A 17675-nucleotide genomic window follows, 5' to 3' on the forward strand; every position below is an offset into this window, starting at 1 on the left:
GCGCGCCAAATAATTATACAACGTGACGTCATTTGCGACGTCACGTTACTAAGTTGGTTTCCAGTTCTGTGTACGCTGGTATTTCACTGAAACAACTTAAGGGGCTTAAATTCAAAACAGTGAAATTATCAAATTGATAATTTCACTGTTTGGAACAGTGACATTATTAGTTTTAATTCACTGATATATTTCTATAAACCATCGAAAAGCATGTAATAAATGTATTTAATAAACTGACAAATTCAAATGAGGGCATGCTAATGCTGAAGGTTTACATATGGTGTTAAACAAATTAAAGCAGGGTATAGGTTAATAAAGAGGTTGTGTTTATTATCTCAGGTAACTACAGGAATGCCCATGATGTGTTGTTCAGTATGTCCCAGGAGTTGAAGCAGCAGAAGATTCAGATACCCACAGAGATGGCAAATAATCTCATGATCCTTCATAGCTACATACTTGTTAAGGTAATATTTCTTACCTTTCAAACTGTTAACGTTAGTTCATTTTCAGGATGGCTTACCCATATAATGGTATTACACTTATACATGTTTTGTTTTTTGTTGTTTTTTTTTTACCTCACCTGACCACGAGGTGAGGTATAGTGATGGGGCTATGTCCGTCGTCCGTCGTTTGTCGTCAACAATTGGGTTGTTAACAGTCTAGCAGTCACAGTTTTGATTGGATCATTGTCAAATTTTGTCAGAATGTTTGTCTCAATGAAATACAGATCAAGTTCGAAGATGGGTCATCTCCGGTCAAAAACTAGATAAAGCTTGTTAACACTCTAGTGGCTGCAGTTTTGATACAAATATTCTGGAAATTTGACAGGAAGGTTGTTTTGATGATTTTTAGGTCAAGTTCGATGATGGGTCATCTCCAGTTAAAAACTAGGTCACAGGAGCTAAAAATAGAAAAAGCTTGTTAACACTCTAATGGCTGCAGTTTTGATCCAAATATTCTGGAAATTTGTCAGGAAGGTTTTGATTGGATCATTGTCAAACTTTGTCAGAATGTTTGTCTCAATGAAATACAGATCAAGTTCGAAGATGGGTCATCTCCGGTCAAAAACTAGGTCACAGAAGCTAAAAATAGAAAAATCTTTATAACACTGCAGTGGCCTCAGTTTTGATCAGGGTCGTCTCCAGTCAAAAATTAGGTCACATTGCCCAAATATGGAAAACCTTTTTAACACACTAGAGGTCACATTTTTGACTCAATTTTCATCAAACTTGGCCAGGATGCTTGTCTAAGACATTGCTTGGATGCCGTTGATGGGTCAGGGGAGCGATCCAGGACCATCATGGCCCTCTTGTTTTTGAAAATCGCATGATTAAGTTAACATTTTAAGCAGTTCTATCTTCATTTATTGGCAGACTTCTTTAATGTGAAATATGGAAAAAATCGACAGAATCAAGTGCTTTTTGATGCTTTAAAAGCATTTAATGTAAACTTAATATTTTTTGTACACCTGAAGACCTTCAAATTTTTAGAGTCTGAATATGTATATGTAGATTGCAAAGTTTCTAAAATACATGTACTATTTTGAGTGTAGATCTATATGTATATAATATTTTAGGTTTCGAACACTCAAATTTTTTTTAAACTAAAATCATTGTTCAAAATGTTATATAATTTGCTTTCTTTCATCATTTTGAAATACTTATTAGATGTGTAGATGACATTTGCTTGTGAAACATTTAAGTACTCATGCACAATGCAGAAACACACTTTAGCAGACAAGCGTTAGTTATCATTATGAAATCATGTTAAAACAGGCCTTGTCCAAAATTATAAAGATATTTTCAAGGCTCAAACTCCAGTGTCAGGCATTTTATTGGCCAGACACTGGCATAGAATGTACACTGACCAATGAAAATTTTGAGATTTTAGACTGAATTCAGAAAAAGTTTTATAATCTGGGTTACAATTTCTGCCTGTAACCATCAACTGACTTTTAGAATAACATTCTGGGTTTCCTCCCTTTATTGTATTTACATTTTTATTGGTTGGTAATATGTGCTAGTTTTGCCTGTTTTTCAACATGTAATTTATCATTTCAGATTCATGTTAAAAGAGATGACCATTTAAAGGGAGCTAGGATGTTAATCAGAGTGGCAAATAACATCAGTAAATTTCCATCATGTCGTAAGTTACAGTTTATAACCTCAGTCAATTTTTCTTTACATAAGTTCTGCTGTACCATTTTAGTATTCTTCCCAAGGTCACAATGATGATCCTATAGTTGTTGAAATATCATTTGAGCCGCGCCATGACAAAACCAACATAATGGGTTTGCGACCAGCATGGATCCAGACCAGCCTGCGCATCTGCGCAGTCTGAACAGGATCCATGCTGTTCGCTGACAAACCCTATAACAAGTAGAGAAACTGATAGCGAACAGCATGGATCCTGATCAGACTGGGCGGATGCGCAGGCTGGTCTGGATCTATGTTGGTCGCAAACCCATTATGTTGGCTTTGTTGTGACACGGCTCATTTAAGCCTATTGTTTATCAGACTTATAATTCAAGGGTTGCTGGTTCAAACCTCGAGTGAAGGAAAATTTCTCCTCGAAAGTTGATCTTTGACATAAGACTATAGGTCATTTGCCTCTCACCACTGCTTCAGAAATCATTTGAGATTAGTAATGTGTCATTTGCAGAAAAATTGATAATTACTGACAGGTTATCCAGGAAAACTAGTTTGGTGAACCGACCATCAAGATTTGATAAAAAAATATGTTAAAATTGGCATAAAAACCTTTTATCTAGGTAGATATTTCAGTGAATTCATTCATTATTGATCGTGAAACAGGTGAATTATCAGACTACAGTAACAGTCTTCTCCTTGAAACTTATCAGTACTTATGTCATCTGAGTGATCAAGGACCTGAATCCAGTTAGGTTTGAACCTTTAGTTGCTAAGTAGACGCATAAATAGCAAGGCTACAATTTCATTCGGAGACATTTTGTATCTGCTGCATGCAATCAGGGCGTAAATGGTGTACTTAATGTTTACAATAAATCTATCTATTGTTTCCAGATATTGTGCCTATTCTAACATCCGCTGTGATAGAGTGCCATAGAGCAGGTTTGAAGAATTCCTCATTCAATTACGCTGCTATGTTAATGAGACCAGAGTACAGGTATACCCATGATTGGCCATTAACAACATTGTTATTCTTCCAATGAAAGAGTTTAAACTCAAACATGTTGTCACTGTATGTTACAGAATTCTACATATGATTAACACATGCTGTGAACACCAGTACTTTAGACAAAGTGAGGACGAAGTAATATTCACTATATACATTGAGAGGGCACTGCTAGAAGTATTGAATCAGGTCAGCCCTCATATGAGCCGTGTCACGACAAAACCAACATAGTGGGTTTGCGACCAGCATGGATCCAGACTAGTCTGCGCATCCGCGCAGTCTGATCAGGATCCATGCTGTTCGCTTACAGACCCTAAAAAAGTAGAGAAACTGATAGCAAACAGCATGGATCCTGATCAGACTGCACGGGATTTCTTGATATCCATTGACAGTTCCAAATTCAAGGACTAGTGTATTTAGGAAATTCTTGATCTAAATGTTTTGTTTCACAGCAGTATGTTTCCAATTATTTTTGGCAGTGTTGCAATTCATTCTGTGTCTTTTCTTTACACATTTTATAGATTTGAGACATAGAGGATATTGAATGAGTGTAGTTTAATACTAAATTTATTGAACAAGTTGAATAAAATCATATTATGCAAGCCTCTGGCGAGCATAATATTGTTTTATTCAACGAGTTCAATAAATTTAGTATTGAATCTACATGAATATAATATTCTATTTATCACATATATAAAATAAGAACGGTAAACAGTTAAAATGAGTAATTTTTCAATGACGCGCCTATAGTGTAACGCTAACATTAGCGCACTTTAACGCTATGTTTATATATGGCACAAATGATGTCACGTCAAAGTGTTATTACACTAGTGTAATATCGTTTTTATTAAATGGCTTTATTACATTCCTGCGCCGCGTTTTATGTGATAATATAAATTGTGTGGATTCCATTTGATATGGATGATACAAAATCAGTATTTCGTATATACTTGGGGAAATATTGGTCATGTTTGGATTGCATTACATAAAGTTCGGACTTAAAGTTAATTATCTTCACTGTTGAGGGTTCCTACTTGTAACATCTGATGCCCCAGGTTGTGTGTCGTATAAATTCACAGTTGAATACAAATCTATCTATAGTAATATAGGTACACAACAGTTGTACATCACCAATGCCTGTATGACTGAAATCCCAAACAAGAAAAGTTATTTAATAGCATCTGTTATATTATTATTGCAGAAATCAGATAGATCTAAAACTCAAGGAAAAGATTGAATCGATCGTGAAAAGGCCGGACAAAACAGAAGAAGAGGAGCCATGTACCCCATGCCCGTACTGTGGCTTACAGTTAGCCGAGACCGAGCTTCTGTGTCCGGAATGTAAGGGCAATATACCGTACTGCATCATCACAGGTCGACATCTCGTCAATGAGGACATGTCAGCCTGCCCAAGCTGCGACTTCCCAGCTATATTCTCAGAAATTATTAGGTAAGGTAGTGATCATAGTAAAAAGTAACAAATGTTAATCATTATATTCTTGTGTTTAAATGTAACTTCTGCTTCGATCCCTGTTTTTTTCTTATTTTTTTTAATAAAGCAAATGGTCAAACACAGACATTGTGTTAAAGACTGGATTTATAGATTTCGAGTTCAAACAAATACCAATTTCTCATAACATAAGTTAAGTACATTTTGTAAGATGTAAATTAACATTTTTCCTTGTCAAACTTATTTAGAAAGTATGTATGTCATAATGGAAAATGAAATATTACAAAAAATTGCAATATACAGTATGTTTGTAGAAAAATAAAACTTTAAAATTGGGAGGAAAAAAGGACAAAAACCCAAAATTTGAAGTATTATTGATTCAGGTTGATGGAAACAGAGGAGAATTGCCCGATGTGCTTAGAGAAAGTGATCAAACAGAATCTCCAGAAAGTTTCCGACACCCACAAATACCTGAACCCTGAAGAGGGCAACACTGAGTAATACACCGATAAATACCTGAACCCTGAAGAGGGCAACACCGAGTAATACACCCTTAAATACCTGAACCCTGAAGAGGGCAACACCGAGTAATACACTGATAAATACCTGAACCCTGAAGAGGGCAACACCGAGTAATACACCCTTAAATACCTGAACCCTGAAGAGGGCAACACCGAGTAATACACCCTTAAATACCTGAACCCTGAAGAGGGCAACACCGAGTAATACACTGATAAATACCTGAACCCTGAAGAGGGCAACACCGAGTAATACACTGATAAATACCTGAACCCTGAAGAGGGCAACACCGAGTAATACAGCCATAAATACCTGAACCCTGAAGAGGGCGACACCGAGTAATACAACCATAAATACCTGAACCCTGAAGAGGGCAACACCGAGTAATACAGCTGTGATAGCTGTGATGAAATATCAAGTAATCTGTGACCTCACTGTGTCACATCATTGTGCTCTTAAATGCAGGACTGTTTGAAAAAACAAATTTCGTGTTCTTTAATGAAGATATCCTAACTTTAAATAAAATTCTGCTCCACAATTATAAGGAATTTTGTAAATTAAAACAAAACAAAAGGAGAGAAAGAATAAAATCATTTACATAAATGAGCCACGTCACGACAAAACCAACATAGTGCATTTGCGACCAGCATGGATCCTGACCAGCCTGCGCATCTGCGCAGTCTGATCAGGATCCATGCTGTTCGCTGTCAGTTTCTCCACTTGTATTAGAGTTGGTAAGCGAACAGTATGGATCCTGTTCAGACTGCGCGGATGTGCAGGCTGGTCTGAATCCATGCTGGTCGCAAACCCATTATGTTGGTTTTGTCATGACACAGCTCAAATATTCTTATGTGCTTACACATGATCTGAAGTTTTATATGTAAAAATCTGGCCTTTTATCATACAGCATAAATGTCAACAACAAATCTTTCTAGTTTTTTAAAATAAAATTGAGTGTGATATACAACTGTCATTAGTTCATCACTGAGTACAGCGAGAAATCTTTTTGAAATTCAATTTATTTACTGATGATAACATTAATTTATCACTGTTCAAGATGGGCATAATATCCCTTTGTGTAAGAATATGGTTATTCTTTTATATTAATTGATAAGATTTATTGATTGACTATTTGAAAATAAGCAATGATAGATAAGGTAAATTCAAAATCAAAACAAGCGAAATCCAAGATGATGTAAAAATTACATGAAAATTACATATCATATTGGAGTAACAAGTAATTCATGCCGTCCATATGTTTATATTTTATTTTTAGTATCTTTTATTTTACATTCCACTTTATTTCTATATTGTCAAGATTTAAAATATTTATTTATTAATGAATAAACACTTTACTAAGTCTTTCAAAATCGGCTTGTTGTATTTAAGAAATGATGCTCACAGGGGTGAGCAGCAGCGTTTTTTCCATTTGTATAGCTTGAAAAATGTTTCATAATATATATTTGTTTTCTTTTGTTGCACCATCACTGTAAATGTCATGGCGACTTTCCAGATTAACTCAGGTGAAGGTAGATCTCAGGGGCCCTTCCATTCATTATTTGCAACTTAAATATAATTCTGCTCTGGAATTATAAGGTATGTTTAAATGAAAATAAAACAATTACAAACTAACTTTAGTAACATTTCTTGATTAATTATTCTTCCAAAGGGATGACGATGGTGAAGAATTGGTTTGTTAAAAATAACTTGGTTCGCTCTAAAATCTTCATTAAAAATAGGAAATTAATTTGCAATGCTAAAAGCAAAGAACAGCATTTGAATTTCAACATCCTCATTGATAAAACCTGCTATATCTTTTTAATATTTTGGCTACTGAATTAGAAATATTTGATGAAACTTAAATCCCTATCACAGCTAATGGGCTGTTCCAAATTGAAAGCAGGGCTCAACCATTGTAAATTTAACAGGGTAAGGGTTACGCTTGGTGGACAATATTTAATTAAGGCATAGGGGAAGTCAAATATAAATTATAGTATCTGATATAATTTATAATTATTTGTTATAATTTATTAAATTTACTGGATCAAAAACCAACACAATTTTGAATATCAATATATGTTTAAGAATTAAATTCTAAAATGGACAAGTCCATTTTTGTAAATTTAAAAGTATTTGGGTAAAAAGAAACAGAACCACTCTACAAATAAAAGTGCTACAGTTAATTCATTACATTAGTAGAATAGCCATTATGAATAATTGATAGAAATTGAAAACTACCGGTATTTAATGACAAAAGAGAGTATTTCCTTGAGATGAATAGTCAGTAACTTGTCACAATTTCCATTTACAGTTCTGTTTAATCAATATAGCTGATACTTAACAACTTTTTGTGCCCCCACTATAGGAGGGAGGGGGGGGGTCATTTAGATTTACCCTTGTCCGTCCGTCCGTTCTCTTTTTGTGTCGCACGTAGCTCAAAAAGTAATTGACCTAGAGTCATGAAACCTTACAGGAATGTTGATCAGCATGTGAAGTTGTGCACCTGGGTATTTTTATGTGGATATATTTAGTATTTTTAGAGTTATTGCCCTTGAATTAGTAAAAATTTCCAATTTTCAACTTGTGTTGCACGTAACTCAAAAAGTATTTGACCTGTAGGCCTGAAAGTTTACAAGAATGTTGGCCAGCATGTGTACTTATGCACCTTGGTTTTTTTGTGGATTTATTCAGTATTTGTAGTATTTTCCCTTTACTTAATAAAAGATTTTTAGTTTTCAACTTCGGCACATGTAGCCAAAAAAGAAATTGACCTAGAGACATAAGATTGACAAATCGGTGGAGTGGGGGGTGGGGTGGGGGCACCGGTGTCCTATGGATACATTTCTAGTTAATTAATTTCTGATTATTTTTCCTTAATTATCATTTGCATGTACATACCAAACAAACAAAATTAACTTCTTAAAAATACATTTACAAAAGGGGTCAGTTTCATGTATATTTATGTTGAAGGTGATGATTCATTGCATAGTTTATTTGCAGGACTAATACCATAGACTCCACAAACCTGTAAGAAAACTTGCCATAAATTAGTAAGACCGATTATCAATAGTTGATAAAGTAATGAAGATCGGGTTAAAATATTATTATTCAATTTAACTATCAGGGACATATCATCAACTTAGTGCAGTAATGGGTTAAGTCCTTCTAAAATTAATGGGAGTTAACCTGTTACTGCACTAAGGTGCTAAGGTGATGAAAGAAGCTACTAAAATGTCTTGGATGCATGTTAATTATGTAACACTAATTATTATTACAACCTGTCATGAATATACATGTATTATAAAAGAGTTGATCGCAAAACTGTTGTATGTCCTTCTTTTTCCATACAAGTTACTACAGTTTTGCGGTGAACCCATGATATGCTAGTTGTCTCCCTTTGATTGTATAATCCTCTATTTTTCAGGCACTGTCACTATCTTTGCTTATTCAAATCAGAGCACTTGATTATTTTGTAGTGCCCCCCTCCCCATGTATTTTTCTCTAATTTAATCATTTTACAACCCAAAATAGCATTATTTTGCTTATTCAGTCATGGAAAATCACACAGGCCTGGTGGCTAGTGTAATTTTTATGAAAATTTAGTTAAATATATAGTAGAATTAATTCAAAACTGGAATTCGTGCTAGTTAATTCAAAATCTTAAATTCAGTCACTGCTTGGTAAAAGCTAGTTTATTTAAGGCTGTGTCAGGTCAATTCAATTCATTTTTAGTACATGAACATCTTTTTAAAGGGACAAAGTTGGGTTAATAATGTCATGACCCTCTCATAAGCATATGACTCTCTCATTAGCATTTTTGCGTCAAGGTTGTTTTGAGCCTTTTTGACCTTTCTCAGAAATAATCAAAACTTTTCACTTCACTTTGTATATATTTTTAGTTCCATTGTCAAAATTTGATTCCATTTCTAAAGGGTGGATAACTGTAAAATTAGTTTTTGCTAAAGTTATGTCCCTTTTTTATCGATTTTGTTTTAATGGTACTATCCAGCACTGAGGAAAGTAGAGCATACCGTCTGCCGACCTGTCAGGTTAATATCATCATCCTGACACAAGGTCTGGTTTAATATCATCATCGCTACACTTCATCAGCATTTTGATTGTAAAGGTTAATAAAAATATGTTGATTTCTTGCAGCAAACACCCAGTAGATAAAAGTATGTGTCAGTAAGAAAATATATTATAAAAAGAGAAACACAAATATTAAAGCTTTGCAATGGTGGCAAGATATAATGGTAGAAAATACACGTATAAATGACCCATATTTATATACTGTATAGTATAGATATTGCTTAAACTGCGTCTAGACAAAGCCTTTGGTCCATTTTGTGAAGCAGAGAAAGGAAATACCCAATAGATACTGAGACAATTTGATTGGTCAACTTTTTTTCTCAAAATTCCTGAAACATTTTTTGATTGGTCCATATTTTCTCTATCATTAGATATTGACCAATCATAAGAAAGGTTTCAAACTTTAAAGCTATCAGCTTATTAAGCATGATTACTATGTGAAAAAAGCAGTCTTTGTAGCATTTAAAACTGAAAGATTTAAAATATAATTGTTAAATACTTATACTGATGTAAGAATGTAAGATAAATAAGCTGTCATGTCCGAAACAGGTTAAATTTAGCTTTTAGGTAACACCCTAAATTCTCACCCATAAGTCTATCACACTCATAAGTCGGGTGATTACATCTCCTCATAAATCCCATGATTAAGTTAGAGCTCTCATAATTCACACTCATTTCTAAACTCATACTATAATATCTATCAAGAATGTGGTAGCATTTTTGCTTCTGCTCATTGAATTTTAAGAATATGCTCACTGTACTTATTTAGTGTACATAGTTTTGGGTGTGGTTTTCATATTGGAGTGGTCTTAATATGGGAGTTGTTAGAGAATGGCAATATTCTTTTTGCAATATGTGGTGGAAGCATTAATTAAATGTATGATGTTATTAAAATAATAACATGTTTGTAATTTTCCCTTCTGACAGCTCTTTCTTAAGTGTTTACCATATACAATTTTATAATTATATACTGAAATAACATTTGAAAATGTAAATAAAAGTAAAATAAGTGATATGTCAGGAAGGATAGAAGCTTGAAAACACTGTTCTTATGTTTGAGACTCGAGTGTTGCTTTCATCACAGGCTGAATAATTTATAGGGATGGTCATTACATGTATAATAATGGACCTTTCCAGTTTTTAGCTGTAAACAAATTTAGCCCCACCTTCTTTATTCATAATGATGATGCCATTAACAGTCAAGTTTTTTTTTAAAAACTTTTATCCAGAATATTCATGCAAATCTATGCATGATGTAAAAACAATGACTTAAAATGGGTATTTTTCATTGATTGTATTTCAGGTTGTTTTTTGGCTGTTGGCAGGTTTATATAAAGTCTTAAAGATGAGAACACTATAAACATACATCAGCCTTATTTAGAATTGGTTTATTAATCATAATAGACTTACTTTGGAATTAAGAATATTTAGGGTTTTCCAAGCTTACCTGTAGTTACAAACAAACTTTTACAGTTACAGCTTCGAAAATAAGCGCAACAGATTGAGTAATCTATTGTGATGGGTAGTGCACCGTGAAACTATTATTGTAAAAGTTTGTTTTTACCTACGAATTAGTTGCGGATAACTTCTATTATACATGTAATAAACATTTGTTAATCACATGGAAAGCAAGCGTTGTTGTAGTTTGAAAAATATTTATAGTCAAGGTCAACCAGTGACATCAATAGTCAAGGTCAACCAGTGACATAAATTGTCAAGGTCAACCAGTGACATCAATTGTCAAGGTCAACCAGTGACATCATGAGACTGGTTCCCTTCCTACATTTACTACTATAATGTAATGTAAGGGCAAGGAACTCCAGACTACTAGTGACTACAAATTATCCAAGTGTTTCAATTGGATAATTATAGCCAAATTCAGCCAGTCAGCCAAATTGCACAAAACTTTTAATACTGGAAAGGTAAATTCAGGCCAAATTCAGCCAAATTGCATAAAACTGTAAACACTGGAAAGGTCCATTATTTAAATGGTCATAAAATGTTGGTGGTCTGAATATGAGGGTGGTCTCTTGTTTAAACTGAAAATGAATATATAAACATTTACATGAACAATTATAGTCAAGGTTAAAAAGTTTACAGTATGCACATGGTTTTAGTTTAAGTAGTATTAGTCATGTATTAATTTAGACATTTGTTAAATATTTTGTGCTGATTGAATTTGCATATTAATACTGGAATTCAAATGTTTTATTTTACAGCCAATAAGTAAATATATATTTTCCTTATGTGTGAAATTACAGATAGTTTAATTGTATATTATATAATTATATCATTAAACATTGTTTCATTCTTAAAGAAATATTCAAGTTTACTTTATTTTAAAGAATGATTACAAAGAAAATTTACATATCAATAGTTTCTGTTACATTATACATTAATCAAATTTTAGTGTACCATATTGTTTCCATTTTACGCACCCCTCCCCCCTCTTATTAGTGCCCCCACTCCCCCACTATAATTTGTAGAAGAAAAAAAATCTTATCTGATAGATTTATAATCCATAACAAATGAGCAGTCCAAAAAACTCAAAATATTTTTATGTAAGAAATAACAATCAGACACTCCAGTAATGTAAAATCATTAAAAAATAATCCTTTATATATATTAGATCATGATAATGAATAATGGTTTTTATAACTGATTTGTACCTTTAGTAAGCATATTTCAAACAAATATAATAGTTCTAATTAGGGCTCCCCATTTTGAAAAAAATTCAAGCCCCAAGGGGCGTTAATTGGAAACAATACGGTATTTGAATACGGTATTTGATATAGTGCTTGAAATTTTTATCTGTTATGATGCTAATGGGTTATGGACTCTTATGAGCATTATATGTGAAACTTTTTATTGGTATAATTTTATCATAACATAACATAATATTGGAAAAAGCCCTCTCACCTGACAAAAATGTCCTAAAATTAGATAGAAAGATTTTAGTCAAGAAAGGCTTTGAGATTACATGTATTATGATATAATACAAATAAAGAACAGTTCTGCTTGAAATTTATTTATCAATGGAAGCCATTCAAGAGGCACAAGAAAAGTTGATAGTCTTGAAAGTTGTAGCGAGAAGTATGTGTTTAAATATTTTATACTCATGAATATTCTGTGTTTTTTTTTCAGTTGATATGAATGGATCATCCAATCTGACTTCTCCAAATCCTTCAGCTGGTGCTACTTCTCAGCCTCTTTATGATAATAAGGAACCGTCTGCTAATGAAAACAGTCAGGATCAACCAGATGCTTTTTCATTCACAACTTCTGGTGACATTGATCATGCTCCAGGAAGAGCTTTGATTTCTCAAGCTTCCAAAGACTATGATTTTCCTAAATCGACAAGGCTTCTGATGAATGAGACTTCTGAAATTGATGCCATGGTGTTCCAGCCTTATAATAATGCCAATCTTCATCTTGCAAATGGACAGACGGACACACATCTTGCAGACGGACACACAGACACAAATAAACAACGAGAAAATCCGTACGACACACCAAGTAAATCATTATCATCGAGTAATGATAATACTAACTCAAATGGTACATCTCTACAGCATAACGGTTACCTTACACCGAAAAACGATGTTAATTCAACCCAGGCTTGAAATTAAAATCGTTTTTCTTTTTATTAAAATATCAGTGTTCATAATGACTTTGTTAATGTGACATGCGTTTTTCATATTGTTATGATTAAGTTTTGTTTGATATTTATGCCTGCTTATTTAAGTAACCAGAAATGGCTAATAATTTCATATTCTGTGACAATTTACGTCTCTACCTAAAAATCTCACATTGTAATTATGTCTCCCCCACCTCGGGGGGAGACATATTGTTTTTGCCCTGTCCGTCCGTCAGTCCGTCAGTCCGTCCGTCCGTCCGTCAGTCCGTCAGTCCGTCCATTCTTCGTTTCCGGACGATAACTAGAGTTCCTTTTGACCTACAGCCCTCAAACTTCATAGGATGATTGGTCTTATAGAGCTGATGATCCCTATTGTTTTTGGGGTCAGTAGGTCAAAGGTCAAGGTCACAGTGACCGTTGGTCAATTTCTCGTTTCCGGATGATAACTAGAGTTCCTTTAGACCTACAGACCTCAAACTTCATAGGATGATTGGTCTTATTGAGCAGATGATCCCTATTGTTTTTGGGTCAGTAGTTCAAAGGTCAAGGTCACAGTGACCGTTGGTCAATTTCTCGTTTCCGGATGATAACTAGAGTTCCTTTTTACCCTAAGTCTTCTAACTTCATACGATGATTGGTCTTATAGAGCAGATGATCCCTATTGTTTTTGGGGTCAGTAGGTCAAAGGTCAAGGTCACAGTGACCGTCGGTCAATTTCTCATTTCCGGATGATAACTAGAGTTCCTTTTGACCTACAACCCTCAAACTTCATAGGATGATTGGTCTTATTAATCAAATGATCCCTATTGTTTTAATGGTCAGTAGGTCAAAGGTCAAGGTCACAGCGACCGTTGGTTAATTTCTCCTTTCCGGATGATAACTAGAGTTCCTTTAGACCTACAACCCTCAAACTTCATAGGATGATTGGTCTTATTGAGCAGATGATCCCTCTTGTTTATGGGGTCAGTAGGTCAAAGGTTAAGGTCACAGTGACCATTGGTCATTTTCTCATTTCCGGATTTCTCCAGTTCCATTCCTGTTTCCATTCACAGTTATTCTCAGCAGTGGGGGAGACATGCGCTTTTTTACAAAAGCATCCTCTAGTTAGGAAATAGATATCAATTTCGAGCGCATTGTTGCAAAATAATTCAAGGTCCGAGTTCAAATGTGTAGGAATAATCACAATGATGGTCATTGGGCTTTGGTGGTCTCCAAGTCTTTTTGAATTTTACTGATTTTATAATTTCTATTTTTGTCTCAAAAAAAGTTCAGATTTTTGTAAAAGAAATCAAAATGAATTACATTATGTACCGTAGAGTACCGGTAAAAGCCTTTTTTGTATTTAACAGTTTTTATAATTTTTATTTCTATCTGCAAAATAAAAGTTCAGATTTTTGTAAAAGAAATTGATATAAATTACAAATGTAGTATCTTTATAACCTAGGATGTAAAATAATGGAAAGATTTTTCCCATAAAAATAGGGCCTATATTAATGTTTACAAGAATCTCAAAATATTTTCATGTTTAAAGCAGCATGCCTCCAGATTCTTGATAATTTTCATGAAAAATTTGAAAATGTATTGAAGGGTACAAAATTATCAAGTGAACATAAAAAAGTAAATTTAACATTTACAAAACAACACTCAAACCTACCAAAATTTCCAAAAACAGCTCAGAATATGCATTTAAGTCACACAGTAAAAATTTGTTGAGAAATACTGCAAAATCAGTCATTAATTGCATATAACATGTAAAATATTCCTTGAATTTATGAATATTTTTACTTTTCTTAAAATTTTAGTACATTTTTCACAAGGTTGACTTTATTGAAATATTTTGGCTCATCTGGTGGCATGCACCTTTAAATATGTTTGCAAATGTGCTTTGTATCATAGGGAATTATGGTCTGTTTTATACATTAATCATGTACTATCTTGTTAGTGCTATAATTAGAGATACATTATAAATAAGTGCTTGATTAGAGCTACATCCTCACCTAAGTGCAGTAATGTGTTAACTACTTATATAATGTAATAGGAGTTAACCTGTTACTGCACTAAGGTGACAAATATATTTTGTTGAAAATTTGTCTTAACCTGCTGAATTTGTATAATGGATTTGCCCTGCTTTGAATTTGGAACAGTCCATTCAAAGTTTAGGGGATTTCGATGTAAAAATGCATCACTATTTTGATGTGAAAATGCAATAAGATTTTGATGTCAAAATGCAACACGATTTTGATGACAAAATGCAACACAATTTTGATATAAAAAAAACACCAACAAGATTTTGATGTGAAAATGAAACAAGATTTTGATGTAATAATTCAACAATATTTTGATGTTAAAAAAACACCCAACAATAAGCAACAACAGATTTTGATGTAAAAATGCAACATGATTTTGATGTGAAAATGCAACACAATTTGATATCAAAATGCAACACTTAGATTTTGATGTCAAAATGCAACAAGATTTTGATGTCACAATGCAACACGATTTTGATGTCAAAATGCAACACGATTTTGAGAGTACCTGTTCAGACTGTGCAGAACTGCAGGCATGTCTTGTTCTTAGAACTGACTTGACAATGAGCAATCCCTTTCAGTTTTAGCAGGTTGTGTTAAAATCAAGTTGAAGTGTTTCATGTATTTTACATTTTGAAATTTTAGTGATATATTGTTAAGTTTTTGATTGTTGTTTGTAGATAAAAAAAATTTGGTCTGTGTAAAGTATTTACTTAATGACAGTGCTCCCTTCCGTTGATTGTCCCTGTAAGTTTTTTTGTAAATTTATGTACAGACTTGGGACCAAAAAATTTTTTGGTCCCAGTATAGACTCAATGAAACCGAGTGTGCAATTATAATGTTATTTTGTTGCGATTAATGCTTCCGAGGGATCACCTTTTTTTCAAGATTTTTGCTTTTCATTTAATTAATTAAAATGTCTTCTGTCAGAGATCAGGTTTGATAGTAATATAATATCATCATAACCAAGCTAAGTTACCAAAAATAGAAATAGGGTAAACTATTTGAGAAATTATAAAACTAAAGGCTCAATTTGATATACACAAATTATCAAAGACCCTGTTATGAAACCAGGCCCTAAAATATTTATCGTTTATCGGTAAATCTTGACATTAGTGCAATAACAGATTAAGTCCTTCAAAATTTAATAGGAGTTAACCAGTTATTGCACCAAGGTGACAAAATGATTTTTGTTGGCATAATACACTTACTGTCTCAAAAAAACCTATGAGGTTTAATTACAGTGTTATTTTTATTCATAAAATCAAGAGTTATGGCCCCTGTCTTTATGAATGCTAAGTATAAAAGTTCAGTTGATGGTGTTGGACCTCAGCTATGATTCCCTATTATGCTGTAAGTAGACTTAGTAAATTAAAGGTTATATTTTTATATATAGAAGTTTCAAATTTATATTTTTTTACAAATAAATAACTAAATGAATAAATAATTTGAAAATTTATACTATTTTATAAATGAAGAATTTTATAATTATACAAATAAGTTTAGGTTAGTTGTTAAATGCTTGTTAATCCACCGTTGTAATATATGTCTTACATTTGTTTACCCACATTCTGCTCCCACCCCCAGTAATCTTTGAAAAATATTAAATGTCATTTTTATCATTATATTTGTACAACAAAAGCCTTTATTTGTGCATATAATTATGTACATGTATATTAATTTATATTCTTGGGCCCTGGAGGCGTTGAGTAATAGAAATGTTCTGTGATAATTGTGTAAATGAATTTGTTCATTCCATTGTAAATATCATATAACTTACATAACATGATATTCTTTTGTAGAATATTTTGACAATTTTTGTCCTTTATATAATTATATCCCTAACCCTATATATATTTATGAAATATATATGATTATATATATAACTAATGTGACAGTTTTTGCTTAGTGCTATACTGCTGTAAATTCAGATATTTTGTGAGGTCAAAATTTAGCAAATTTAACAATTTTTTTGACTCAATTTTTGCAAAGTTAAATTTTTGCCAATGTCTATATTCATTTTCTATTTAATTTATGATGGTAAATATTAGGTGAACATCTATTTTCCCAACCATCAATTAGTGAAATTTAATCCCTTGCAAAAATTTCTAATTTTACAGTTCTTTAGGTTTATACCTCATTTTGAGATTGTTTCCAAGACAGGTTTTGAAACACTCTTTTTCATTCCTTAAATGACCAATTTTGTAATGCTTTAACCAAGTTTTCAGAATTATTTTTGGAGGTCACTCTCCAAGGCCCTTAACTCTACAATGGATTTTGACTGAATTATGGCCCTATGTGAATTTAGATAATTTTTGGTTTAAAGCGTTAATATCTTCTTTGTACATTGAATTTCTTAAATTTGTTGTTGGCCATTGGTAACAAAAGACAAATTTTTCAGATGTAGTGACCAATGATATTATTCATTGTCCACTTCATGGATTTATATTATGTGTCAAAAAAAATTTATGCTGGTTATAGATTTATTGCATAAACTAACTGTATGATTATTTTATTTCCATGGAAATATTCCATGTATTTGCTATGTAAATAAATTTGTCTTCCATGTTCATCATATGTACATTTATTATATAAACTTATAAATGAATATCGAGAAATATATTAATGAAATAAAATGCGTATTTTCATTTTGTGTATTTTCACTGTAAAAATTAATTTATCACTGCAGTGAAACATATTTTCCGTATTTTCACTGGTGTCTTGCCAGACTACTTTCTTTTTAATTCAGCCAATACACAAAATTTAAACGGATGTCTTTCAAATTGTTATGTCAAAAAAG

General features: G+C 32.8%; 1 protein-coding gene across 4 annotated transcripts in view; it reads left to right on the top strand.

Moving 5' to 3' along the window:
- The window catches only part of LOC132747947 (multiple epidermal growth factor-like domains protein 11), a 61748-nt gene extending 57128 nt beyond the window's left edge, over positions 1-4620 (top strand). For all 4 annotated transcript variants that reach the window (XM_060737478.1, XM_060737479.1, XM_060737477.1 and 1 more), the window contains 4 exons: positions 340-464; positions 2061-2145; positions 3042-3144; positions 4355-4620. In XM_060737478.1, the coding sequence (XP_060593461.1) occupies positions 340-464; positions 2061-2145; positions 3042-3144; positions 4355-4607 (566 nt within the window). In that variant the 3' untranslated portion in view covers positions 4608-4620. The remainder of the gene's footprint in view (positions 1-339; positions 465-2060; positions 2146-3041; positions 3145-4354) is intronic.
- Positions 4621-17675: the final 13055 nt, after the last annotated feature.

Source organism: Ruditapes philippinarum, unplaced genomic scaffold (assembly GCF_026571515.1).
Source record: "Ruditapes philippinarum isolate M1 unplaced genomic scaffold, ASM2657151v2 ctg5903_1_1_1_1, whole genome shotgun sequence".
Lineage (NCBI taxonomy): Eukaryota > Metazoa > Mollusca > Bivalvia > Venerida > Veneridae > Ruditapes > Ruditapes philippinarum.